Source organism: Bufo bufo, chromosome 9 (assembly GCF_905171765.1).
Source record: "Bufo bufo chromosome 9, aBufBuf1.1, whole genome shotgun sequence".
NCBI lineage: Eukaryota > Metazoa > Chordata > Amphibia > Anura > Bufonidae > Bufo > Bufo bufo.
In genome coordinates this window covers 194,389,440-194,415,660 of record NC_053397.1, presented here as the reverse complement: position 1 = coordinate 194,415,660, position 26,221 = coordinate 194,389,440, and the positions used below count along the sequence as shown (strand labels likewise).

The window sequence follows — 26,221 nt, the reverse complement described above, 5'->3', positions numbered from 1 at the left end:
TGCTGCCCAGAAAGGATAGTCGGTAGTGCAGGCACCTAAATTGTTTTACCTGATGAACAAGTGGTTCGCTTGTTCATCGGGTGATCTGCTGCAACTTTACACGGGTAGATTGTTGGATAACCCCATTAAAAGATTCCAACACCTAAAATGCTTCCCCATACACCCGGGCCCCTCAAACGGATTGTACTTAGCTGGCTCCCTGGCAGCTGCGTCGCTCCTGACGCCCACCGCTGCAACCCCCCGTCACATGGATGAAAACATCCGGCGTCAGCCAATAGCAGGCCGTGAAGGGAACAAGCCTCCCTAGCATTGCGGGTGACACTAGAGAGGCTCGGCCCCATGGGATGGTTTTCCCCGCGCGACAGGGAGATGCAGCGGCGGCCGTGCTGGCATCAAAAACGACGCGGGTGCCGGGAAGCCAGGTCAGTACAATTTCTGTGAGGGGCCGGGCGTATGGGGAGGCATTGGACAACCCCTAGAGTTCGCTGAGGTGAAAGTTGCTGCATTTCTGCACCAAAATGAGCACATCACAGATTGGAGAACCCACAGCATGCTCTGATTTTTGGGTAGAAACCTTTCAGCACATGTGGAAGGAGTTCCGAAGACTGTAAATGTCTGGATCCAGAGTCTACCTAAGGGCGGATAATACCAGTGATCATGGTAGTGATCACGGAGACGGACAATAATAAGAATCATTACAGTCATCTTCTCCCCAGCCTGCTAACAGGGAACAAAAGAGGGCGATAAACTACGCAAGAACGGCCGATCCGAGATTTAGTGTCCCTTAACCCAAACATAACTCACGGCAAGATGCTGACTGGTCCTTGGACCAAATTAAATATAAAGTGAGAGATGGATGGCTGCTACAAGTGCAAAGAATAGATACGAGCTGGGGAGCAGATAAATGATGAAAGATCTCAGGACGGATTAAGTCGAAAGCCTCCTCTTCTGGCTGCTCGGAAAGATGGCCACAGCAGAGAAAAATCTAATTGCACAATGTCTACTTTTTTTTTTCCTACAGAAATGGGCAGCAAGTGCCATTTATAAGGCTGCATCTTGGGCGTGTAAATCACACGCTCCTACTCGAGAGGGGTTCTCCATCAGCACGGGACACGGACATATTGGAGAAGCAATTCTGCCTGTAAGTCCGGTAACATATAGACAAAACACATTTGAGCTGACCGATTACATGCTTGAGACATTTTAATTCATCTGGCAGAGGCTCGCTGTTCTGTACACACGGGGAGGACCGGAAAGGGACAACTGGTTCTACCCTCAAAATGCACGTTCCCGCATTGATTTAGGAGTTGTAACAAACAAATCGGAGGCTAAGACCGGGAAACAGCTGCTTCCTGTGTATCATGTGAGGCGGAACGGCGGTGATGAGAGCTACAGAAAAAGCGTAGCACAGCAAGCTATGCTGTTTCTCAGTGTCCGTAGCTCTCATGCTCCGCGATGGGAGCGACTTAAACAGGGAGCAGCGGCACGCTCTGCAGTTTCCCTGCCAGGAGGTGGTCGGGACTGTGTCTCATCTCACCTTAGGAACGGCGAGATGAGACAACCCCTTTAAAGGCTACGTAAACCTTCAGAGGCAAATTTTTAGGATTGCATTTTATTCATTTTGGGCTTAAAAATAATTTTTTTCAATTGGTCTTTATTAAAAATAGTCAGCAGCTTTGCAATAAAGAGTTAACTTCTGCCTTGCTGTGAGAATCTTACTTTCAAATTTCACATTCATCTAATAAACCTCATCTCTAAATTACCAATTTCTCAAAAAACACTTATTTAAGCCACATTCTTAAGATAAGAACTGAGCTATAATGGGTGTTTATAAGGTCAGAGATCAGGAGCCATCAGCTGAGCTGCCTGATGGAACACAGTCAAATACAGACCATGCTACTAGAGAATCTCAAGGCTGTACAGAGAAAGAGGCTCAACATCTTTAATAACAACCAATTGAAAAAAATAATGTTTTGATCAAAATGAGTACAATGCAATATAAAAAAAAAAATAATCTGCCTACAAAGGTGTTCATAGCCTTTAAAAAGGAAATCTTTTAAGGGTACTTTCACACTAGCGTTTAAGTATTCCGGTATTGAGATCCGTCATAGGGGCTCAATACTGAAAAAAACCGCTTCAGTTTGGCCCCCTTATTCGTTGTCAATGGGGACAAAACTGAACTGAACAGAACGGAGTGCACCAAAATGCATTGCATTTCGTTGAGTTCCCAGACCAGAGAGCAAACCGCAACATGTTGTATTTTGCTTTCCGTCCTGGAAAGACGGTTCCGGCATTACCCTCAATGCAAGTCAATGGGGACGGATCAGTTTTCTCTGCCACAATAGAAAACGGACCCGTCCCCTTATTGACTTTCAATGGAGTTCATGACGGATCCATCTTGGCTATGTTAAAGATGATACAAAAGGAACCGTTCATAACAGATGCAGATGGCTGTATTATCAGTAATGGAAGCGTTTTTGCTGAGCCCTGCCAGATCCAGTAAAAACGCTGGTGTGAAAGTAGCCTAAGAGCTTCATGCTGGATACAGGCAACTTTATGCCCCGAGACAGAGAGCTGTCAAACAAGCAGAGCTGAACAGGGAAAAGCTTGCAGGAAGAGGTGCCCATGTTTCTTCTCCCTATTTCTGAACTATGTTTTCTCAGAATTGCACGGCATTTAGAGTAAAACACGGCCGTCTGTGACAGTCTCTCGGGATTCCATGCTGCCGACAGGCTCTCTTTAAAGGGTCACCCGACCCACTATGAGCAATCCTCATTTCTGAAGATTATAAAGGTCCCCATGTTGCTGAGACTCCGAGCAATCGCCTGTCAACTTAAGGGAAACTTGACAATGAAAGCACCATATACCTTTAGGGCCCATTCATACGACCGTATCTTTCCCTCTGCATCTGTTCCGCAACTTTTCGGATCAGATGTGGAACCATTCAATTCAATGGAGCCGCAAAAGATGCGGATAACAGACAGTGTGCTGTCCGGCTCAGCACGTCTGTTCTACAGTCCCGCAAAAAAGACAGAATATGTCATATTCTTGTCCGTTATGCGGAGCGCACATGGCCAGTATGCGTGTTTTGCGGATCCACACCACAATCTGCAAAAACCGATAAGGTCATGTGGATGCACCCCTAATAGCAGCTCTCTCTCCTGACTCCCCTATACACACAAACCCTTGGTCAACCGAGCATGTATGCATTTTCAATGGGGAGAGGAGAGAAACCGCTGCTAGACATCTGGTACAGCAAACAGATCACACAAGAAAACTGGACTCGACCTATCCTTTTCCCCCCCACATTGGTTATGTCAGGAGCACACAATACACATTAGATAGTTAGCTGGTCACACCGAAAATGGCGGGTTTAGGTAACATATACTAATGTGTATCTGGGCCTTAAAGGGTCACTGAGTTTTAGTAAAACTTCTGATATGTTATAGATATCGCGCTCCCTCTCTGCAGAGGACGGAATTAAGACAGGCCCAATGACTTTCTATTGAGCCGACTCCTATAGTGAGGAGAGAGAATGCGTTGTGTGTGCACTTCTCTCTCCTTCTTTCTACAGATCAGTGGGGGTCTCAGAGCTCAGACCCCCATCAATCAAATCAAAAGTTTCACTAAAACTCAGTGACCGTTAAAAGGGGTTGTCTCATCTCAGACAATGGGAGCATATCGCTAGGATATACACCTATTGTCTGCTAGGTGCGGGTCCCACCGCTGGGACCTGCACCTATATCGAGAATGGAGCCCCGAAAGTGGTGGAGGGCACACTGTGCAGACGTCCTCCATTCATTTATATGGGACCGGCAGAAATAGCTGAGAGCTGGCTCCGTCGGGCCCATAGAAGCGAATGGGAGCGGTGGCCGGTCATGTGCAGTGAGCTCCCATTCACTTCTATGGGGAGAGAAGCAATCTCCTCCACTCACGATCAGGAAATTATTGGGAACGTATGGTTAGTGCCTGATAATCGCATGACCTCAGCCCTTGTAAAGGGGCATTTAATCCCTAATCTACACAGTCCACTGTAGATTAAAAAATCTGACAGCAGACTACCAGCTACTCCAGGTTAGAGATCAGTAAATTGGAGCATCTATGTGCAGATTTGGCAAGCACTTGGGGCACAATGGGCAAGTCAAGTTGCCCATTATTCACTACAATTTTTCAAACATGGCAAATTGATTTGTCCAATTTATCATAATTTTCAGTGAACTGAAAAACAAGTTGCTGATGACTGACATCCAACAGCTTGTGCCTGCTGACAACTGAGAACCGCCACAGAGAAAGGGTCCATTCACACGTCCGTTATAACACTCCGTTTCTGTTCAGATTAAATCGGAAGGTTTTTCGGATCCATTAATTTCAATTGCCTCTGCAAAAATGCGGACACCAATCAAAGTGCTGTCCGAATCACGGAATCTGTTCCGTTTTCCTATTTTCGAGTATGCGGATCCTGAAAAAAAAATTAAGCTTGTCCTACTTTCTGTCCTTTTTCGGGTCCGTTGTCCATTCAAGTCAATGGATCCGCATAAATGCGGATGACATGCACAAAAACCATCCGAATGTCATCCGATTTTGCGGATCTGTTGACAGGAAAATGGATGGGGAAAAAAACGGAATAACGGAACGGATTCGGAAGCACTTTAGTTAAAAAAAAAAACGGAAGGTTGTACTGAATAACTGATCCGCAAAAAAAGGAACGTTTATCTGGAAAGGTAAAAATACTGACGTGTGAATGGACCCAAAGTGAAAGTCTCCTGTGCCAGCGTATTTCACTCCTTGCCACGTGTAGGGTGCAGTAAATCCATAGGAAATCTGCATTTAACTTGCGTGCATTCATTTTTTCCACTCAATTTATCCTGTGTGAATGAACCCTAACAAACATGTGATGATAACTTATTTTACTCTGTCAGATCCAGAGAAGAGCATATTACCTGTGTGATGGGGAAGGGGCTTCAAACTGTGGCACAGTGCTGTCTTCACTGCGGGGGGAATACAAGCCGCTCATCTCCTGAAACAAAAAGGCAAATACATTTCAGTTTACAGCAAAAATAAAAACAGGCCAATATAAACCATGACACAAGATTTCTATCCTATTGCAAGGTTTTAAAATTATTATTTTTTTTCTCTGACTTTCTCCTATATACCCGATTGTCACAAGACACGCTCAAGAAAAAAAAAAAAAAAAATTAATAAAATCAGGCGGCACTTTTGTACAGTTAGTTTCTTCAATTTATGGTTTACCTAAGGACTCATGCACACAAACTTATTTTCTTTCCGTGTCCGTTCTGGCATTTTTTTCAGACCGTATGCAGAACCATTTATTTCAATGGGTCAGCAAAAAAAAAAAAAAAAAAAGGTACTCTGTGTGCATTACGTTTCCGTATGTCCATTCCTCAAAAAAATAGAACATGTCCTATTATTGTCTGCATTACTGACAAGGGTAGGACTGTTTTATTAGGGGGCAACTGTTCCATTGCGCAAAATACAGAATCCACACGGACATCTGTATTTTTTGCGGATCCGTGTTTTGGGGACCGCAAAATACATACGGTTGTGTGCATAAGCCCTAAGGATACAGCCACACAGGACGAAATGTTACAGCATTTCCGCAGCCACGTTTTGAGATGTCGCCCTCTGCATTGCAAAAGGTGACATCCCCGGTGGATATCCACAGCATAACCCATCTGTGCAACGGATTTAAAATCCACACTCCAGGTAAATTTCTGCTGCAGATTTTTTTTTTTTTTTAAAGATTGTGGATAACTTTTCTTTTTTTTTTTTTAAATCAAATGTATTTTTATTCTGCAAAATGCTTCGTACCTGCCTCAAACAACTCCTTGGCGGCAAATCTACAGCCTTTATGCCATGTGTGAACGTACTGCTACTCTCATTCGAAGGTCCGTGCTGCACTGTTATATCTGATCGCAATTACACTCTGTCTCCAAGGCTTCTGCGTTCAGAATCGAAACGCACAAACTCAATGCTGACGCTTTGGAGATAGAAAGCTGTGAGCAATCTAGACTGCTGTCACCCAGACGGCAGCACAGATCCCAAGACGTCCAGCTCCTATATCTTTACAGAGAAAGAGAATAACAAACGTGCTGAAGAAAAAAGTGCTGCCATATTACAGTTCTTACTATCTCTCTCATACATTCATCTCTAACTACCTATCTACACATATCAGTGTGTGTGTGTGTGTGTGTGTGTGTGTGTGTGTGTGTGTGTGTGTGTGTGTGTGAGTGTGATATATATATATATATATATATATACACACACACACAAAGTACAGACCAAAAGTTTGGACACACCTTCTCATTCAAAGAGTTTTCTTTATTTTCATGATTATGAAGGCATCAAAACTATGAATTAACACATGTGGAATTATATACATAACAGACAAGTGTGAAACAACTGAAAATATGTCATATTCTAGGTTCTTCAAAGTAGCCACCTTTTGCTTTGATTACTGCTTTGCACACTCTTGGCATTCTCTTGATGAGCTTCAAGAGGTAGTCCACTGAAATGGTCTTCCAACAGTCTTGAAGGAGTTCCCAGAGATGCTTAGCACTTGTTGGCCCTTTTGCCTTCACTCTGCGGTCCAGCTCACCCCAAACCATCTCGATTGGGTTCAGGTCCGGTGACTGTGGAGGCCAGGTCATCTGGCGCAGCACCCCATCACTCTCCTTCATGGTCAAATAGCCCTCACTTTCAAAGTTTTCCCAATTTTTCGGCTGACTGACTGACCTTTATTTCTTAAAGTAATGATGGCCACTCATTGTTCTTTACTTAGCTGCTTTTTTCTTGCCATAATACAAATTCAAACAGTCTATTCAGTAGGACTATCAGCTGTGTATCCACCTGACTTCTCCTCAATGCAACTAATGGTCCCAACCCCATTTATAAGGCAAGAAATCCCACTTATTAAACCTGACAGGGCACACCTGTGAAGTGAAAACCATTTCAGGGGACTACCTCTTGAAGCTCATCAAGAGAATGCCAAGAGTGTGCAAAGCAGTAATCAAAGCAAAAGGTGGCTACTTTGAAGAACCTAGAATATGACATATTTTCAGTTGTTTCACACTTGTTTGTTATGTATATAATTCCACACGTGTTAATTCATAGTTTTGATGCCTTCATAGTCATGAAAATAAAGAAAACTCTTTGAATGAGAAGGTGTGTCCAAACTTTTGGTCTGTACACACACACACACACACACACACACACACACACACACATATACACAGTAGCAGAAGGGCCCGACTTCGCACGGGTAGATTTCATTTAATAATTGTGTGTGTCGTTAAAAGATAGACACTATCCACTATAACAGTGACATCTACAGTACCCCGCCACTTTAACAATGACCTCCACAGCGGCCACCCCTTTATTAGTGACCTCTACAGTACCCCATCTCCTTAAAGGGGTTGTCCGGGTTCAGAGCTGAACCCGGACATACCCTTATTTTCACCCAGGCAGCCCCCCTGAGGCTAGCATCGGAGCGTCTCTTGCTTTGATGTGCTCCCTTGCACTGCGCTAGATCGCGCAGGGCACGGGCTCTTTTGTTTATCATAACACACTGCCGGGCGGAAACTTCCGCCCGGCAGTGTGTTCGGTGACATCACCTGCTCTGATGGGCGGACTTTAGCGCTGCCCTATCCGTTTTACTGGCAGCCCCATGGAGAGCCCCGGTACGTCACCGGAACTCCTAAAAATGCCTTTGCCCTGCGCGATTTAGCGCAGGGCAAAGGAGAGCATCGGAGCATGAATTGCTCTAATGCTCAAGTCAGGGGGGCTGCCTGGGTGAAAATGGAGGTATGTCTGGGTTCAGCTCTGAACCCGGACAACCCCTTTAACAGTGATTTCCACAATAACCTGCCCCCTTAACAGTGACTTCCAGAACTCCATTCCCTTAAAATGTGACCACCACAACAACCCGCCCCCTTAACACTGACCTCCATAGCGGATCGTCCCCGTCCCCCTTAATACAGACCTCCACAGTGCTCCATCTCCTTAACAGTGGCCTCTACAGCAATCTGCCCCTTAACACTGACCTCCATAGCGGACTGTCCCCTTAACTGTGACCTAAACAGCAATCCACTCCCTTAACAGTGTCATCCACATCGCCCTGCCCCTTTAAAGCTGACCTACAGCACTGAAGAAATATTGCTGTGTTATGGAAACCTGGTGTAAAACTGTGTGTATGTGGAGACTAAGGGCCTGCGAGCTTCTACTGGCTGATAAGAGACATGTGACCGTGTGTATGGCAGTTGGGATATGAGGAGAAAGACCTGCAGGCCTCTATTGGCTAATGTAGGTCATGTGATGGTGCCATATTTGCATCAACCGGGCTGGCTGAGGGGCCACGGGGCTAGGTGTTAGCCTGAGCTTTGGGGGACTCCGCGAGGTCTGGGAATCGACTGTCGCTAGGCCAGAGTCAGGCGGACTTCTGGGCCACAATCCCCCAAAGGTACTGGACTTTGTTACAGCCTGGAAGTGCTGGAGTATTAGCTAAGAAAGCCAATGTTGGTACCGTGTGTGAACGGTGGTATAAGTGAGGTAGGGTTATGTTATGTTTAGGTAGAGCCCAGACGGGCAGGCTTTGATTTTGTACTGTTTTGTTGTTGCTGTGAAAATAAATCTGATGTTTGGACCTGCAATCCGGCTGTGGTGAAGCCAATTGTGAGAATGACCCCCGAAATAGACACTCTCCTTGGCTAGAGCCCTTGAAGAAACGCAAGAGGGTTGAGATGAGTTTGAGAGACTGAACAAGCAACTCAGAGCAGAGATGGAGGATCTTATGAGCTCAAAGGATGACGTCGGGAAGAACGACTATGAGTTGGAGAAGTCTAAGCCAGAGCCTGTTAAGAAGTGATCTGGAGATGGTGGCGCTGTAGTGCCTACTGAGGCAGAGAAGACGGAAGATCTTTCTGCTGAACTCATGAATAGGGCTGATGTAGATGCAGAGGCCAAGAGACTCATGGCAGTGGGTAGCCAGGACCTGGTCCCGAAAGACGTCCCCTCTGCCTGCAAAGCCGTCCAAGTAGCCAGCTGGGGAAGGAATACAAGGAGTTGGACGACCACTATGCGGATCCTGTCTACTACTGTGGGTTGGCTCTCCTGAATTCTTCCCGAAAGGAGAACCGTGTCCTAAGTGAGCCTCTGTTGAAAATGCCAGAAGTCTACAAGTCTGGTGAAGTCCCTGTTGTCCCCGGAACCTCCTAACTCGATGAGAAAAAAGAAAAGGATTTAAGAGGGCAAGTTTATGATGCCGGGTTCAAGAAAACCAAGGCTGAAGAAGTTAAGGCCGAGGTGTTGGAGGAGCAAAGGAGCGGCTACCGAAGCGGAAAAACCCACTAAAGAAGCCAAGGTCTCTGAAACTGCTGGAAGAAGTGAACCGGAGGCATGTAAAAGAAGCGAGTGGGAATAAGCCTTCTCTGCTGAAGGAGCCCCTCAAGGCAAAAGGAGAAAGGGTCGGGACATGACCATGACTGGGAACAGTTCATTCAAGAGCTGCAGCAATCCAAGAAAGGACATGAGGAGCGTGTGCACAAGCCAGAAAATCTAAAACGAGAGCCTGCCGGTCGTATAAAAACATCTTCTGAGAGAAGTTCCAGAAACCGAATGCTAAATGTGGAGAGGAACAGAAAAAAGAAAAGAGAGACCATGGGCTTGAACAAAGGAAAGGGGGGGGGGGATATGTGAGGCAGTGATAGGCCTCATAGCTGCTAGGTGAGATTTATGGCAGGAGTTTCTGTGTCTTCCCAGTCAGTCATCAGGTCTGAGGCAGCACCAGGTGACACAAATCAGTCTGGGATAAGAGCCCAGCCCAGACTGTCAGTCAAGGAGAGAGAGAATCTTGGTGCAACAGAGGCCTGCTGGAGGCTCCGGAAGGGTGGTCTCAGCTGGGCTGGCTGAGGGGCCACGGGGCTAGGTGTTAGCCTGAGCTTTGGGGGACTCCGCGAGGTCTAGGAATCGACGGTCGCTAAGCCAGAGTCAGGCGGACTTCTGGGCCACAATCCCCCAAAGGTACTGGACTTTGTTACAGCCTGGAAGTGCTGGAGTATTAGCTAAGAAAACCAATGTTGGTACCGTGTGTGAATGGTGCTATATATATATATATATATATATATATATATATATATATATATATATATCTATATATCTATATATATCTATATATATCTATATATCTATATCTATATATCTATATATATATATATATATATATATATATATATATCTATCTATATCTATATCTATATATATATATCTTCTATTATTTTTTTTAAGGATAACTATTTTTTATTTTATTTGCTAGTTTATTAGAGCTATGCATGTATACCTGAGTTATTATGTCAATGATTGCCAAAAGATCTGTAATTACCTTGTAATAACAGATTTCATTAATGTCCCCTGTCTCTTTCCACTGCTCCCTTAAAAGACCGTTGCTAAGGCTCATCTGTCTCCGGCTAGGAAGACAGAGGGACGGTCCTTCACACTGCATGCCTGCATTAGGCTTCAGAGTGAGGAGGCGTCTCTCTCAGTAATCCAATCTGATTGGCTGGCAGGAAGCTGCTGGCTTCAGCAAGTTTGTATGTGACCTGAGGGAATGCAGTTTTGGCCTCAGAGAACTGGCAGAGGAGCCATCTTATGAAGATCCTCATAATGTAGGATTCAAAACAGCCGTAACTAAGGGGAAAACTCAAGGAAAACAGTGGTAAGTGAAGAAACCAAAGATTGCTTTATGCATAATGCTGCTGCAGCAGTAACATATGCTAAAAAAATAAAAATAAAAAAATAATAAAATTATGAAAATATGAAAAGAGGACCTTTCACTAGAATAAAAAATGTAAACTAAGTATACAGACATGGAGAGCGGCGCCCAGGGATCTCCCTGCACTTACTGTTATACCTGGGCGCCGCTCCGTTCTCCCGGTATAGGCTCCGGTATCTTCATATGTTCGGCTCAACTGGGTGGAGCCTGCCAGAGTCTCCTTCTCCCAGGCTGTAGTGCTGGCCAATCGCAGCGCTCAGCTCATAGTCTGAGAGAAAAAAAACCCTCAGGCCATGAGCTGAGCGCTGCGATTGGCCAGCGCTACAGCCTGGGAGAAGGAGACGCCGGCAGGCTCCACCCAGTTGAGCCGAACATATGAAGATACCGGAGGCTATACCGGGAGAACGGAGCGGCGCCCAGGTATAACAGTAAGTGCAGGGAGATCCCTGGGCGCCGCTCTCCATGTCAGTATGGTTAGTTTAGATGTTTTATTCTAGTGAAAGGTCCTCTTTAAATCACATATCATAGCAAAATTGTCATTTGCATTTGTAACCGAGAGGAGGACAATAAATGATTTTCAAAAACCTTTAATAAAGGGTATTCTCACTACAAGAATTGATGATGTATCGACATTTCACTAGTAATGGACCGCCACCGATGTAAAACGGCCCCAGTCCAGATATCTGGGGTCAGTGTTACAATCCCAGGCACAATGCTGGGTTGAAAATATTCAGATTTCAGAAAAAGCTGCTCGAGCTGTGATTCAACATACTGATGGAGGCCCCAGCCCCCTATGTAACTGGTGTGCAGATGGTGGGGAGGGTAAAAACTTTGATTTATACTGTACTAGGAGATAGTAATGGTCAGAAAACACTGCTTCCTGAAGTGCTAGCTGTCTCAATATTCTCAATATATCTCAATATTCTGCATTTCAGCTTTAAGAATAAGTAAAGGAAAAAGTGCCAATGCTCCGGGATCTATCCCCATGTAAAGTCACCTCAGCTTTGGAGCCAGATGTTAGAGGAGAGATTGCCAAGAGCATCCAGCGGCAGACAGCTTTAATCAAGTCTCTCACCTCTACACGCTTTATGTCTTCCTCCACCACACTCAGCTCCTTCTGGATCTGCTCCAATTGCTGGGAGGTCAAGATGAGAGAAGGAGACAAGAAACAAACACTTTACAGCTTCGTGTCTCATCATCTACAAATTTACAGGGTACATAAAATGAAAGAAATCTCTAGGACACAAGACAGCCACGGGAGGAGAACAGGACTGGTGACACCACATAGATATTGGTAGAAGTACCTATGGTTAAAAAAGATTGCTTAGAGTACACTAAAAATCTAAAAAATATACTTTTTATATATATTTTTTATTTCTATGCAAGACACGGTTGCTCGATGTTACAGGGCCAAGGCTTGAGGCTGAGCTGCGGCGCGATCCTGAAGGTAACACATCCCTTTCTGATTTATCTGATCTCATGTGCCGTAAAGACCTTGTGTGAATTCAAATGATCACCGGCATCAATATCCGGTTCCTAGCAGACCGTAATATGTGTACAATGGGGTTGGATAGCGATTTTAATCTATACGTAAAAACACTGCTCGAGAAATCAGAATCAAGAAGGGACACCTAGGAGAACAACTACATTATCCACGTGACATCTTACATCAATAAAGTGCATCTTTTATAATTCTAAAAGGGATTTAAAGGGCTATTCCTATCTCAATCAAACATGGCCGAGGCTGGGATCATCATCGTCATATGCTGCAGCCGACAGACACCTCTGTGGAACCCACTGAACCCATTAAAGGGCAATGTCATCCATCAGATACCACCAGTCAGAGGAATCATGCGACATCAGAAATCTAAGCCACATCATTGATATGAAGAAAACCTTAAAGGGGTTGTCAGAGTTATTTTTTTGTTCTATGTTGAACGGCTTTCCAATTAACTCACTTTATCTCCGGTGCCTGGTTTCTCAGATTTCACTGAGGGTCACATGACCTGTGATGTCAGCTTCTCTCCCTGCTCTGATAAAGTTTGTTTACAAGCCTGTAAACGAGACGTCACTGTGCTGGCCACGCCCTCTTCACTGCCGGCTGTCTGCTCTATCCTAGAATTCTTAACCCCTTCAGCTGCACAGACTGGCTAGCTGCAGCAGTGAAATTTCTGGGCACAGGAGCAGACAGACTAGAGAGAGCATTGCACAAGAAGGTAGGGGGAAGATCCTGTGTGTATTAGCAGTGTCATTATACAGCTGGGACTTGTAGTTCTACACATACAACATGCTGCTGATTCTCCCAGCAGGCAGACACGTCACTCAGGGCAGCTCTTGTATTCAATCCCTTAGCAGTGCAGGGGGAGGGGCAGAGATTGTTTTTATTGCATGTAAACAAAAAGGGACAGAAAAGAACCAGGGAAATAAGGAAATATATATTTTATTTTTTTTTGCATAAAACTTGCTTAGCTCAGTTATATATTGCTCCCCATTAGATTTTCAGTGCTATATTTTTTTTTTTCATAACTCGGACAACCCCTTTAAATTTAGAAACTTAAGCCGTACCCCGAGGATAAGCCATAAATGTCCGATAGAGGCGGTTCCTTATTTGCTGTTTTTGCAGCTTTAACCTATTAAACTATTCACCAAATATGATCTACTAAAGGGGTTGTCCGGCTTCAAGTGGAAACAGGAGAACGTAGGGAATTGGTATGTAATAAAGAACAGATGATTACTTACCTGACAGATCCCGCACTTCCGATCCATTCTCGCGTCAGAACTCGTTATTTCCGGCTGCAACGGTGACGTCTAAGGTTGAGCGAACTTGTGTTTTAAGTTCGGCGTCCAAAGTTAGGGTTATCAAAGAATCCAGTTATGAATTCCGCTACCACGGACTATAACTTATGGTCTGTGGTAGTGGAATCCATAACGGGATTCTTCAATGACCCGAACTTTGGATGCCGAACTTAAAACACAAGTTCGCTCAACACTAGTGACATCACATCGACAACATGTGATCTCTGCAGCCAATCGCAGGCTGAAGCAGTCATGTGTTTTCGATATGGTGTCACCGTTGCAGCCTTGAGAACCGAAGCAGTGGTGTTGGATCTGTAAGGCAAGTAATCATTTATTCTATCTACCAGGTCGATCTCCTGAATCGTCCAGCTTCCACTTGAAACCGAATAGCCCCTTTAAACGTATTTGAACAACATTCATCAACTACACATAGGATAGGTCAAAAGTTTCCCCCAAGAACACAAGACTAACTACCCCCGCCATGCCATTCCCGCTCTATTCACTGCTCAGATATGTCCAGCAGACCTATAGAAGTGAGCGGAGTGGTGGTCACACATGCGTACTGTCACTATTTCATTACACCTACGCAGGGGGCTAGGGAACCCCCATTCTTGTGATCATTGGGGGGGCAGCAGTCAGACCCCGAGCGAGCATACTTTTATCACCGTTCCTGTGGAACTTAATTTTCCTCAGCAATGCGGACACATATGAACATGGGACAAACACAGATGTCTTAAGCTGCCAAGCGCACATGTAACAGGTCAGCAGGTGTCATAGGTACAAAACTGCTGACAGATGCCCTTTAAATGGCCAAAGGGTTGTGAGTGACCGCAGAAATGTGTGTGCCTGAGATGGTAAGATCAGACTCTGAGATGGACTGCAAACTAGGGGTTAATTTGAACGAAGGTGTCTGTGGAAAGGCTCCAGATATTAATTTTCCAGTTATTTATGCAATAAGATGTAGACAGATATCTCATCAGGGTTGAAACAATTACCCGATTAAATCGAAACAATTACTTGATTAAATCAAGTACATCGACAGAAAAAAAATCCTTGATGCAATTTTTTTTCAGAGGATTCGTTTGTACCATGTGACCACGGTCCTTTTTAAGTACACACATCACCAGGACGTAGTGCACGTAAGCGCGCACTATGACCTAATGATGTGTGACGTCACATCAGGGGCATCATGCAAGTGCGGAGTGTCGACGGTGCCCCGCTATCAGGAAGGGTAAGTATTAGGGGTGGGCAATATAAACTATATACGATAATATCGTCACCAATTCGGCCGACGATATAGATTTTAGTTATATCGCCATATCGCGATAGATGACCACGGAGCGGTAGTGACCTCCCGACACTGCGTTCACACATAGTCAGCGCGCTGGCTGATGCTTTGTGTGACACCAGGTCCCTCCCAGTGCATGCCAGGAAGAAGACGCGGCCCGTCTTCTGCGGACTCCATCAGCCAGCCGTGCAGGAAGGGTAGGTAGCAGGGGCCCGAATCTACCGGGGGGTGGGTGGCTGGCTATGGCATGGGGCTGATGGCGCTGGCTGGGGGACATGATGATGGTGGCAATGGCATGGGGCTGATGGCACTGGCTGGGGGACATGATGATGGTGGCAATGGCATGGGGCTGATGGCGCTGGCTGGGGGACATGATGATGGTGGCAATGGCATGGGGCTGATGGCACTGGCTGGGGGACATGATGATGGTGGCAATGGCATGGGGCTGATGGCACTGGCTGGGGGACATGATGATGGTGGCAATGGCATGGGGCTGATGCCGCTGGCTGGGGGACATGATGATGGTGGCAATTGCATAGGGCTGATGGCGTTTAGTAATTTGTATACATACAGAAGAAAATAATATATTGCGATATAGATTTTTCGTTATATCGCACATGCTTCAAATTATATCGCGATATAGATTTTAGGCAATATGGCCCAGCCCTAGAGTAAGTGAGACTGAGTACTGACAGCCAAATTGGGGTCCCAAGTATGGTCATGAAGGGGCTCATGGTGCACTGCTGATGGACTCATGGCATGGAGGTAGCGCATCATTGATGGCATGGGGGAGGCTGTGGGGATCAAGGTGCACTGCTGGTGATTCATGGCATGGGGGGCTCATCACTGATTGCATGGAGGAGGGGTGGGGCTCATGGTGCACTGCTAGGGAATGGGGATTCATGGCACTGGGGGAGGAGGTCTCATGGTGCTGGGGATTTGTGGCATGAGGGAGGCTCATGGGCATGGCGCAGGGGACTGATGGCAGGGGAGACCGATTATGGCACGAGGGATGGCACGGGGGACTGATTTGATTTTTATAAATCAAAATGTTACATTAAGAAGGTTTTTCTTATTAGAGTACTCGATCAATGGTTGGAATAAATCGATAGAATACCATAAAGTGACAACCTACGTACTACAGCAGTCCAGTTTACACCAAAATAAAAAAGCAAACAAAAAGCCTGATGAAAAGTAAGTGACGGACAACAAAAAAAAAACACGAGCTTACATGATGAGCAGCAAAGTAATCACACGGCTTCATAGGAAAATTCCGGGGATGTTTATTCTCTGTGACCCCGGGAACCCATTCACCTCATTTATGACTCAAACACAGACAGAAATTCTAGGCCCTGACAAGTCAAACAGATCATACGCACGCTGCGGGCTTCTTGGACGAAGTCAAACTGCAGAGGTCTGAGGGTTAAATGAGTAACAGGACAAATCCTGGACGCACTCCTATCTTTCTAGAAAGAAATAAGCAACCTAAATGCCAAAACGGGAAACCCAAATGGAGGCAAAACTGGTTCCTAAAGTTGGGGTCGAGGAGGGAAACGTATATAGGACGTATAAAAGTGAAATAAATAAGGCGGTTAAATGGAGCCCTGTATCATCCGCACAATGTTTATCTGCAGGAATGGGGAGAGGGAATTCCTTCAGGTTACTTTCCTGCCAATATAAATATCATTTCAGCTCGGTCATTTGTTTTTAATTATTCTTGACCAAATCATAGGAAGAATATGGAAGCTGAAAAGGGGATGGAAGAAACTTGGGAAGGAGGCCGTGTGCAATCCGTAATTCTGACATGGGAGACGTCAAGCGTCTGTTTAGCATCTCTTGACCGGATAGGAAAAGTGAAATTCCTAACACTTCGTCAACGCTACCAATGGACCGACAGAGAGCCATCGAGAAATCTGGTCTGACCTCAGCTTCCAGATAAACGAGGCACAATACGCAAATGGATCCGGTTTTGTAGATGTAGAGTTTACAACACTGTTAGTTTTCCGTTCCGATTCTGATCAGTTTTGCACATTTGGCATCCATTTGAGCCATTTCCGTCTGATACGTTATTTCAGACAAAAAAAAATGAAAAATAAATTTCTTTATTTATTTTTTTTAAGTCCTCTATGCAAGTTTCTTGCGATGGCGAGCAGGTAAACAATGAAGAAAAGGCATCGCTGGCACGACGCTCGCCTTCTCTTCAACCATCTGATCGGCCGGGGTGCCTGGTATCGGACCCCAGCCGATCTGATATTGATGACCTATTTTGAGGAAAGGTCATCAATAAAAAAAATAAAAATAATAATAACTTGGACAACACCTTTAATGTGTTGGAAAAATGAGTCTAGACAGCAAAGGAAGCAATATGGACAATCACAATACATTAGTAAGTGCCTTGTATTAACTTCCTCTACATGATAAATGCCATTTGCTGAAGTGAGACAACCCCTTTAAGTGTCACAGCCACAAATCAACATGGATACTACTGAACTGGCAGCAACATATGCTGCTCCCCCTACGGTAGGATACCCAACGTGTGTTCATGTTAGACAGAAGCCGTCACCTCCCCCGACATGTCTGTTTTTAGTATATAATTGTATTCCATATGAAATGACAATCGGGAGCATTTATTCTTCTACGTTTGGGTCATTCCTCCTCTACTCTTGCTAGAAGTTTATGGATAAAGGTTCAGATGGGTGCTACCAGTTAGGGGTGTGTCCGTGCACAGTCGAGCATTGACCAATCAGTCGGCCAGTGGACAAACCCCCTAACTGGTAACACCCTCCTGTACATTTACCCATAAACTTCTAGTAGGAATAAGAATTGTTATTACATGGGGAATGCAAGTAGCTACTAAAACAGCCATGTCAGGAGGTGATGTGTCACTGTGTACTAACAGGGCCACCTCAACGTATAACCACCGACGAGTGTCCACTTTACATCTGGAAATCACGGTTCAACCATTTTTTATTTTCTGGACTACGATACGACAGAACTATATTGTCCAATGTTCTAACACTCGGCAAACCTTGCCTTTTCAGGAATGAACATTTCAAAGCTCTAGAATATAAGCTCCGAAATCTGTTACATTCCTACGGTTGGGTTTCCCTTATGACCTTCTAACGTATCAGGGGAATGTGAAGGCATTTTCAGCTACATGTGGTCCCGGTATCCGGCTACTGATCCTTGCTCTGACATTTAGGAATCCATTACAAACCCAAATGTTGAAAAACACCATCCTGCCGCCCTTGAGCCTTCTAGTGTGCCGTGTACTCAGGAACGCCTACATGCAAAATGTCTTGAAAAGGGACACGGCCGTGCGACATCACTCTGCACAAGACATTATAAAATAAAGCCAGGCTCAGTAAAAGTGGCAAGGTGGACAGGCCTGCTCGGTCTCGCTTTTCTCTCCTCCTTTGGGTATGTAAAGGGCTCCCTGGTGTGGTGAGCTGGCTGCAGCGTCCTCCGTGCTTCCCAAAAGCGATGCCGAGCGTGAGACAGCAATACTGTAATTCCATTTGCTCAGCATCTCCGCTGAAAAGACGCTGACGCGTCAGAGGCGCTAGCTACACGAGGGATCACACCGCACACTCGAAGGAGCAGAGAGAGAAAAAAAAGTACGTTTCAACATGTGTGTCCACCTCGGCACATTTACAGGTGGACATGGAAAGGCTGTTCGGTAGAAATAGCAAGTGGTACTAGTCTAGCACTTTTTTCTGGAGTATCTTGGGATTAAAGCTTTTTTTTTTTTTTTCCTTTATAAGTGTAAATGCAAAATATGCATAATGATGGGATGGATTTCATTTTCATAAATATTCTTCAGGACAGCAATAATCTCCATGTGGTCTTTCGAAAGGGCTACAATAGTGGCACCTATATAAAAAAATAATAATAATAATAATAAAAAAAAAATACTTTTGACCTCTGGATAGGTCATCAGTATCTGATCGGTGGAGGTCCAACACCAGGAATCGCCGCCGATCAGATGTTTGAGAAGGCCCTCCTCACAGCTTGGTGTCGCAGCTCAGCCCCATTCACTTAAAGGGGTTCTCCAAGTTGTTTTTTATTGATGACCTATCCCTCAGGATAGATCATCCTTATCAGATCGGCAGAGGTCCGACACCTGGCCCCCCAGCCGACGTCTCTGCATTGGTTACCTGCTCGCCGTCGCAACAGCAAAAGTGAGAAGGTGCAATTACAAGACGCTGTCCCATTCACTTCAATGGGATGCTTCATTCCTATTCAAGTGTATAGGAACAAGCCGTCCCATTGAAGTGAACAGGGCTTAGGTGTTATTACACTTGTTCACCGCTGCTGTGACGGCAAGCAAGTAAACAATGAAGAGTAGACGGCGTTCGCACAGAGTGCCACCTTCTCTTTAACCAGCTGATCAGCAGGAGTGCCAGCTGTCGGACCCCCCGCCGATCTGATATAGAGGACCTATCCCGAGGATAGATTAATAAAAAAATAACTTGGACAACCTCTTGAACTTAAATTAGGCAATGTGACCAATGAACATGACATCACCAGATTAAAGGGGTTTTCCCATCTCAGACAATTTCCCCATTTCTTGAGATGGGAATACCCCTTTAAGCTGCGAGAAAGCTGTGGCGCTTACAGGAGCACCGGGTCCTTCCCAATTATTCGTAAATTCAGGACCATAAAAAAAAAAGGGGGATTGGAGTTGGGTTGTCTATGTTGCTATGGTTTATGATTTTTTCTTTCATGAGGTAGCACTACTGCAAATATCCCCTAGACTGCTGCCTCATTGACTTCCCCGCTCTTAAATGTAGGACAATTTATTTCCTTTTAGGGGGTTGCCCCTTTAAGCTCCACGTGCCAAGAAAAGTAACATCTTTGATCGATCTCGAATATACTTTGAAGAGTGACACTCCACGCATGTCTGAGACCTGAATGGAGCTTTAAATGTGCCGAGAACCACCAGCGAAAAAGAAAAACATTTCAGAGCGTCTGCATTTGACATTAAAGCCCCGTTACCTCTCTCTTATTTCGTCGCGCTACTTTCAGGAATTCCATTAGGATCTGAACTTGAGCGGCATGCGATTCCTGCAGGGATGGAAAAATACAGTTATTAACCTACAGTATAAAAAGAGTATCGGGTACAGCTGCGGCTCTACATGGATGAGACGCGCAATGACAATACTACAACAGGCCAGCAATAGGCAAAATGGAGCTTTACCTCAAACAGGTTTCCTTAGATTTATAAAAACATTTATTTGTAATTTGTCCACTTTTCAAAATGCGCCAGCGGACGTCCCAGCTCAGCTGCATCCACACATTTTGGCTACTTTTATTGTGAGTAGTTGTGTAATGCGACTCCCTGTCTGACCGATGACCCCTGTGCACTAAACAAAAGGGTTAGAAGGGTTTTCTGACTTTTTTTTACACTGATGACCTATCCCAAGTATCTGATTGGCCAGGTCTGACACCCAGGAGCCCCGACGATCAGCTGTGTGAGGAGACCGGAGAGCTCCGTTGAGCACTGCTGCCTCCTTGCAGTTTACCAAGCACAGCGCTGTGCATTGTATAGTGGTTGTGCTTGGTATTGCAGTTCAGCCCCATTCAGCCCTGGGCCTAAGGCAAGCTGCGAGAAGGTTGCGGCACTCAAAGGAGGAGCGCAACCTTCTCAAACTGCTGATCGATCAGCAGTTTAAATTTTTAATTGAATAAACTGACTGGATACGGATTAGATGTCAAAAAAGCTGATCTGCCATGTTGGATTTTGATTTATTTGACTGGCCAACTCTGCACGTGATGAAAGCCACATTTGGATGCCATGGCATTATGAAGACCCCAATTACGCAAGAGATTATGTGATAATCCTCAAAAATAAAACATTTCATTAATAATAGTATAGCAAAAGAGGAAAACCAAAAGCACAGGGACTGACAGGGCTGTCAGCAAATATCATGGGTCTTATCTGTTCTGGCCACAGGTTACAACAACACAGACATCATGAGCCAACTGTGAGCAGAAGTTCCCGCAGATCTCCCAACTTTGTGTTTATCCCGACTTTTACCCTCCTGCTGAAGAGCCCTCGGTGCCAGGCTCTCGTAGACAGAATGTAAGGCTGCCGTCAACCCCTTTTGTTTTCTGAAGCTAAATTTAACCTGAAGATTATATTATTTTCCCATTTGCTGCTGTGATATTTGGCCAAATATATTTATGGCCGTCCTGGCAGCAGAGCTGAACAATATGTGCTGTGGAGGGAGGCTCTGTTACTGGCACGGCATACAACCGGGACACAAAGCCTCTTTATCAATTCCACGAGACTGTCTTCGTTAGGCTAAGGGTGAAAGCCAAGAGACGGAAATAGGGGCACCGTCTTAGGAAACCGTTAAAAAAAATAAAAGGGGGGGGGGGGGTAACTGATCATTATACCATTCCATATGGAGTAAAAGGGGTTATCCAGAAATTTTATATTGGTGGCCTATCTTCAGAATAGGTCATCAATAGCATATTGGTGAGGGTCCAACTGATGGGACCCTCACCGGTCAGCTGAGTGCTTAGGCCCCCTTCCTAGGCCAGTGACATCACCATATATCAGTCACGTGGCCTAGGTGCAATACCAAACCCGGCCGCTATACAATGGGCGGCGCTGTTCTTGGCAAGCTGTGAAGAGACTGCAGCGCTCACTGAAGCTCCCGGTCAGAGCAACGGCTTCTTTAAACAGCTGATCGGCAGGGGCTCTAAGAGCCAGACCCCCGCCAATCGGAAATTGATGAAACGTCCCGAGCATAGGCCTTCATTATCACATTCCTGGGTAACCCCTTTAATATAGACAATAATCCAAAATGGCAAAATCAGAGACATTTAGCAATTGGCATGGAACTAACTAAATTGGAAAAACAGTTCAAATGATATTTAAAGGAGATTTTCTGGGAATCTGATGTCATAAAAAGACAGACTGGTTGGGTTTCCAGGAGCAAGGAGACTGAGGAGGTGCCAGCTTTCAATGGATTATGCATGCTTCATCACCGATTTCTGATATTTTGGATAAGTGATGGAAAGTCAAGACTGCTCTCATACCTTTCACCTTAAAGGGGTTGTGTCACTTCATCAAACTGCATTTATTATGTAGACAAAGTTAATACAAGGCACTTACTAATGTATTGCGATTGTCCATATTGCTTCCTTCGCTGGCTGGATTCATTTTTCCATCACATTATGCACTGCTCGTTTCCATGGTTACGACCACCCTGCAATCCATCAGTGGAGGCCATGCTTGCACACTATAGGAAAAAGCACCAGTTAATGTGAGCTGCTATGGTCCCAGTCACCAGGGAGGCAAGCACTTTTTCCTATAGTGTTTGGTCGTAACCATGGAAACGAGCAGTGTATAATGTGATGAAAAAATTAATCCAGTCAGCAAAGGAAGGAAGCAATATAGACAACCACAACACATTAGTAAGTGGCTTGTATTAACTTTGTCTACATGATAAATGCCTCTTGCTGAAGTGAAGCGAGACAAACCCTTTAACAGAGAGACAGTGCACAGATAAGGCTACTTTCACACTGGCGTTCTGTTTCTGAGATCCGTTTCAGGGGTCTCACAAGCGGTCCAAAACGGATCAGTTTTGCTCTAATGCATTCTGAATGGATAAGGATACGTTCAGAATGCGTCAGTTTGTCTCCGATCAGTCTCCATTCCACTTTGGAGGCGGACACCAAAACGCTGCTTGCAGCGTTCTGGTGTCCGTCTGACGAAACTGAGCCAAACTGATCCGTCCTGACACAAAATGTAAGCCAATGGGGACGGATCCATTTTCACTGACACAATCTGGCACAATAGAAAACGGATCCGTCGCCCATTGACTTTCAATGGTGTTCAAGACGGATCCGTCTTGGCTAGGTTAAAGATAATACAAACGGATCCGTTCTGAATGGATGCAGGCGGTTGTATTATCTGAACGGATGCGTTTGCGCAGATTCATGACGGATCCGCACCAAACGCGACTGTGAAAGTAGCCTAAGGACACAATTCTACTATAGACAGTATTGGGAATTCTTTGACTCCCAGACATGGGGGAATGTCAAAGCTGGACTTCTGCCTGACGAACTCACTTTTACCAAATGTCCGATCGTCTGCCCTAAAATGTGTTTGCTGGAAAAACCCTTAAAATAAAATTTCCATTCTACTGTGAGGAATACATCTGGAGAAAGTAAATCAAGAGCCGCAGCCACAGTCATCCCACTAAAGCAGTCCTCCAGGTGCACAAAGGGTCACCCGGCCTTCCAAAATGTGGAAAACACCTAATACTAATAAAGAAACTGATCTATCAAATGCGCCCACCCGTAGTTACCATTTCTCTACATGCCCCTAAAATCTAAATTCGACCCACGTAATCACGGATTTATTTTTGTTACTATCCACAGAACTTAACAGTATAATAATACTTCATGTTTTCTGCACCTCGCTTGTCAGCTTTGCTATACAGTCTGGGACAGAAAGAGCCGAGTGATCTCATCACTAGAAGGTGGGGCGAGGTAATGGCGGCTCTATTATACTACTGGAGGCCAAGGTAAGCAAGATGAAGCTGGCTATACACATTACATAAATGTCAGGCAAATCCATTGATTCCGGCAGGTCCTGCCAAGCACTGAATGTGGATTGGTGGTCTCTCTAGATAGTGATCGGGCACTTGTGTTTCGACTGGATAATGTAAATCTATGACATCTCTCTGTCAACTGATTCCATTTGTTTCAGTGTATAGAAAAATATAAGAAAAAAAAAAGGGCAAAACAAAAGTCGCAACTATAGACTTAAATCGAAAAAAAATTAAAGGGGTAGTGCCATCACAACTACTTATCCGCCATTCAGATGATATGGGATATGTGTCTTACAGTAGGGAGTCCAAATGCTGGGTCTATCAGTAGAACCAAGGCCCTGTATTTCCCCCATTTGAATGCAGCGGCGGATAGGCAGGAGAGTCGCCGCTCCATTCAACTCTATGGGACTGTCTGTGATAGAGTATCAGTGCACTGAGCTGAATGGAGCAGCGTGCTCCATTCAAAAGGGGGAACACAGACGACCGCTCCAGTTATCCGCAGGGGCCCAAGCGGTCAGACGTCTGCCGATAAGACACTTATCCCCTAGCCAAGGAATAGGAGACAAGTTGTTGTAATGGCCAACCCCTTTAAGACGGAGAAATTGGCACTTCTTATTTGTACTTACTGCTTCAAGTTGCCTCTTCTTCTGTACCAAGAGCTGAAGCATCAGGTTAACATTGGCTAGATCCAGATTATCTTGATCAGTTACCAGAAGGTCTTGGAAGATCTGCCATCGGTGACCATTCTAGGAAATTTTTTAAAAAATTAACAAGTAGATCAAACAACTCTCTTCACTTCTAGACGCACATCCATTAACGTGATCAGTCATGTCAAAAACAAAGGTTCAGGCGGCCATAAAAAAGACTGCGGTTATCAGTAACTTAACAGAACAATTCAGCCTTTAAGTCACATCTTTTTAAAGGTAAATTTTTTTTCCCAGGCTAAAACCGATCGCTACCAACCAGGACCACAAACAGTCCTTCACATTTACAAGAATAGCCGACTGCTCCACGGCAAAGGCCGGGCCGTGCTCTCTAGGTTGTTATTTAGTAGGTGTTGTTCAGAGGAGCTCTCCAACCCTAGTCAATTCTAAAATCTGAACGAGTTCAACTATGCATGCTAGAAAAGGCAAAGTGACTTTTTACATTTATTATGCAGTGAAAGTTAGAAGGCCAATACCATCCTTTACTTGGCATCTGTGGAGCCCAAACACATCATTTAAAGGGCATACAGTCAGGTCCATAAATATTGGGATATCGACACAATTCTAACATTTTTGGCTCTATACAACACCACAATGGATTTGAAATGAAAAGAACAAGATGTGCTTTAACTGCAGACTGTCAGCTTTAATTTGAGGGTATTTACATCCAAATCAGGTGTAGGGATTACAACAGTTTGCATATGTGCCTCCCACTTGTTAAGGGACAAAAAGTAATGGAACAGAATAATCATAAATCAAACTTTCACTTTGTAATACTTGGTTGCAAATCCTTTGCAGTCAATTACAGCCTGAAGTCTGGAACGCATAGACATCACCAGACGCTGGGTTTCATCACTGGTGACACTCTGCCAGGCCTCTACTGCAACTGTCTTCAGTTCCTGCTTGTTCTTGGGGCATTTTCCCTTCAGTTTTGTCTTCGGAAAGTGAAATGCATGCTCAATCGGATTCAGGTCCGGTGATTGACTCGGCCATTGCATAACATTCCACTTCTTTCCCTTAAAAAACTCTTTGGTTGCTTTCGCAGTATGCTTTGGGTCATTGTCCATCTGCACTGTGAAGCTCCGTCCCAATGAGTTCTCAAGCATTTGGCTGAATATGAGCAGATAATATTGTCCGAAACACTTCAGAATCCATCCTGCTGCTTTTTGTCAGCAGGTCAACATCATCAATAAATACAAGAGAACCAGTTCATTGGCAGCCATACATGCCCACGCATGACATAACCACCACATGCTTCACTGATGAGGTGGTATGCTTAGGATGATGAGCAGTTCCTTTCCTTCTCCATACCTCTTCTCTTCCCATCACCTCTGGTACAAGTTGATCTTGGTCTCATATGTCCATAGGATGTTGTTCCAGAACTGTGAAGCTTTTTTAGGATGTCGTTTGGCAAACTCTAATCTGGCCTTCCTGTTTTTGAGTCTCACCAATGGTTTACATCTTGTGGTGAAACCTCCGTATTCACTCTGGTGAAGTCCTTCTCTTGATTGTTGACCTTTGACACCACCATACACCTACCTCCTGGAGAGTGTTCTTGATCTGGCCAACTGTTGTGAAGGGTGTTTTCTAACTAGGGAAAGAATTCTTCGGTCATCCACCACAGTTGTTTCTCATGGTCTTCCGGGTCTTTAGTGTTGCTGAGCTCACCGATGCGTTCCTTCTTTTTAGAATGTTCCAAAACAGTTGTTTGGCTATGGACTAATGTTTTTGCTATCTCTCTGATGGGTTTGTTGTGTTTTTTTCAACCTAATAATGGCTTGCTTCACTGATAGTGACAGCTCTTTGGATCTTATCTTGAGAGTTGACAGCAATAGATTCCAAATGCAAATAGCACACTGGAAATTACCTCTGGACCTTTTATCTGCTCATTGTAATTGGGATAATGAGGGAATAACACACACCTGGCCATGGAAGAGCTGGGAAGCCAATTGTCCGATTACTTTTGGTCCCTTAACAAGTGGGAGGCACATATGCAAACTGTTGTAATTTCTACACCGTTCACCTGATTTGGATGTAAATACCCTCAAATTAAAGCTGACAGTCTGCAGTTAAAGCACAT

General features: G+C 44.8%; 1 protein-coding gene across 3 annotated transcripts in view; it reads right to left on the bottom strand.

Annotated features, from left to right (window-relative positions):
• Positions 1-26,221, bottom strand: part of COP1 (COP1 E3 ubiquitin ligase) — a 203,162-nt gene that overhangs the window by 134,789 nt on the left and 42,152 nt on the right. For 2 of the 3 annotated variants that reach the window (XM_040407023.1, XM_040407025.1), the window contains 4 exons: positions 24,064-24,183; positions 19,866-19,934; positions 11,859-11,918; positions 4,941-5,017 (listed from right to left, as the gene is read on the bottom strand). In XM_040407023.1, coding sequence (XP_040262957.1) covers positions 4,941-5,017; positions 11,859-11,918; positions 19,866-19,934; positions 24,064-24,183 — 326 coding nt within the window. The remainder of the gene's footprint in view (positions 1-4,940; positions 5,018-11,858; positions 11,919-19,865; positions 19,935-24,063; positions 24,184-26,221) is intronic. The other variant, XM_040407024.1, reaches the window with a different exon arrangement.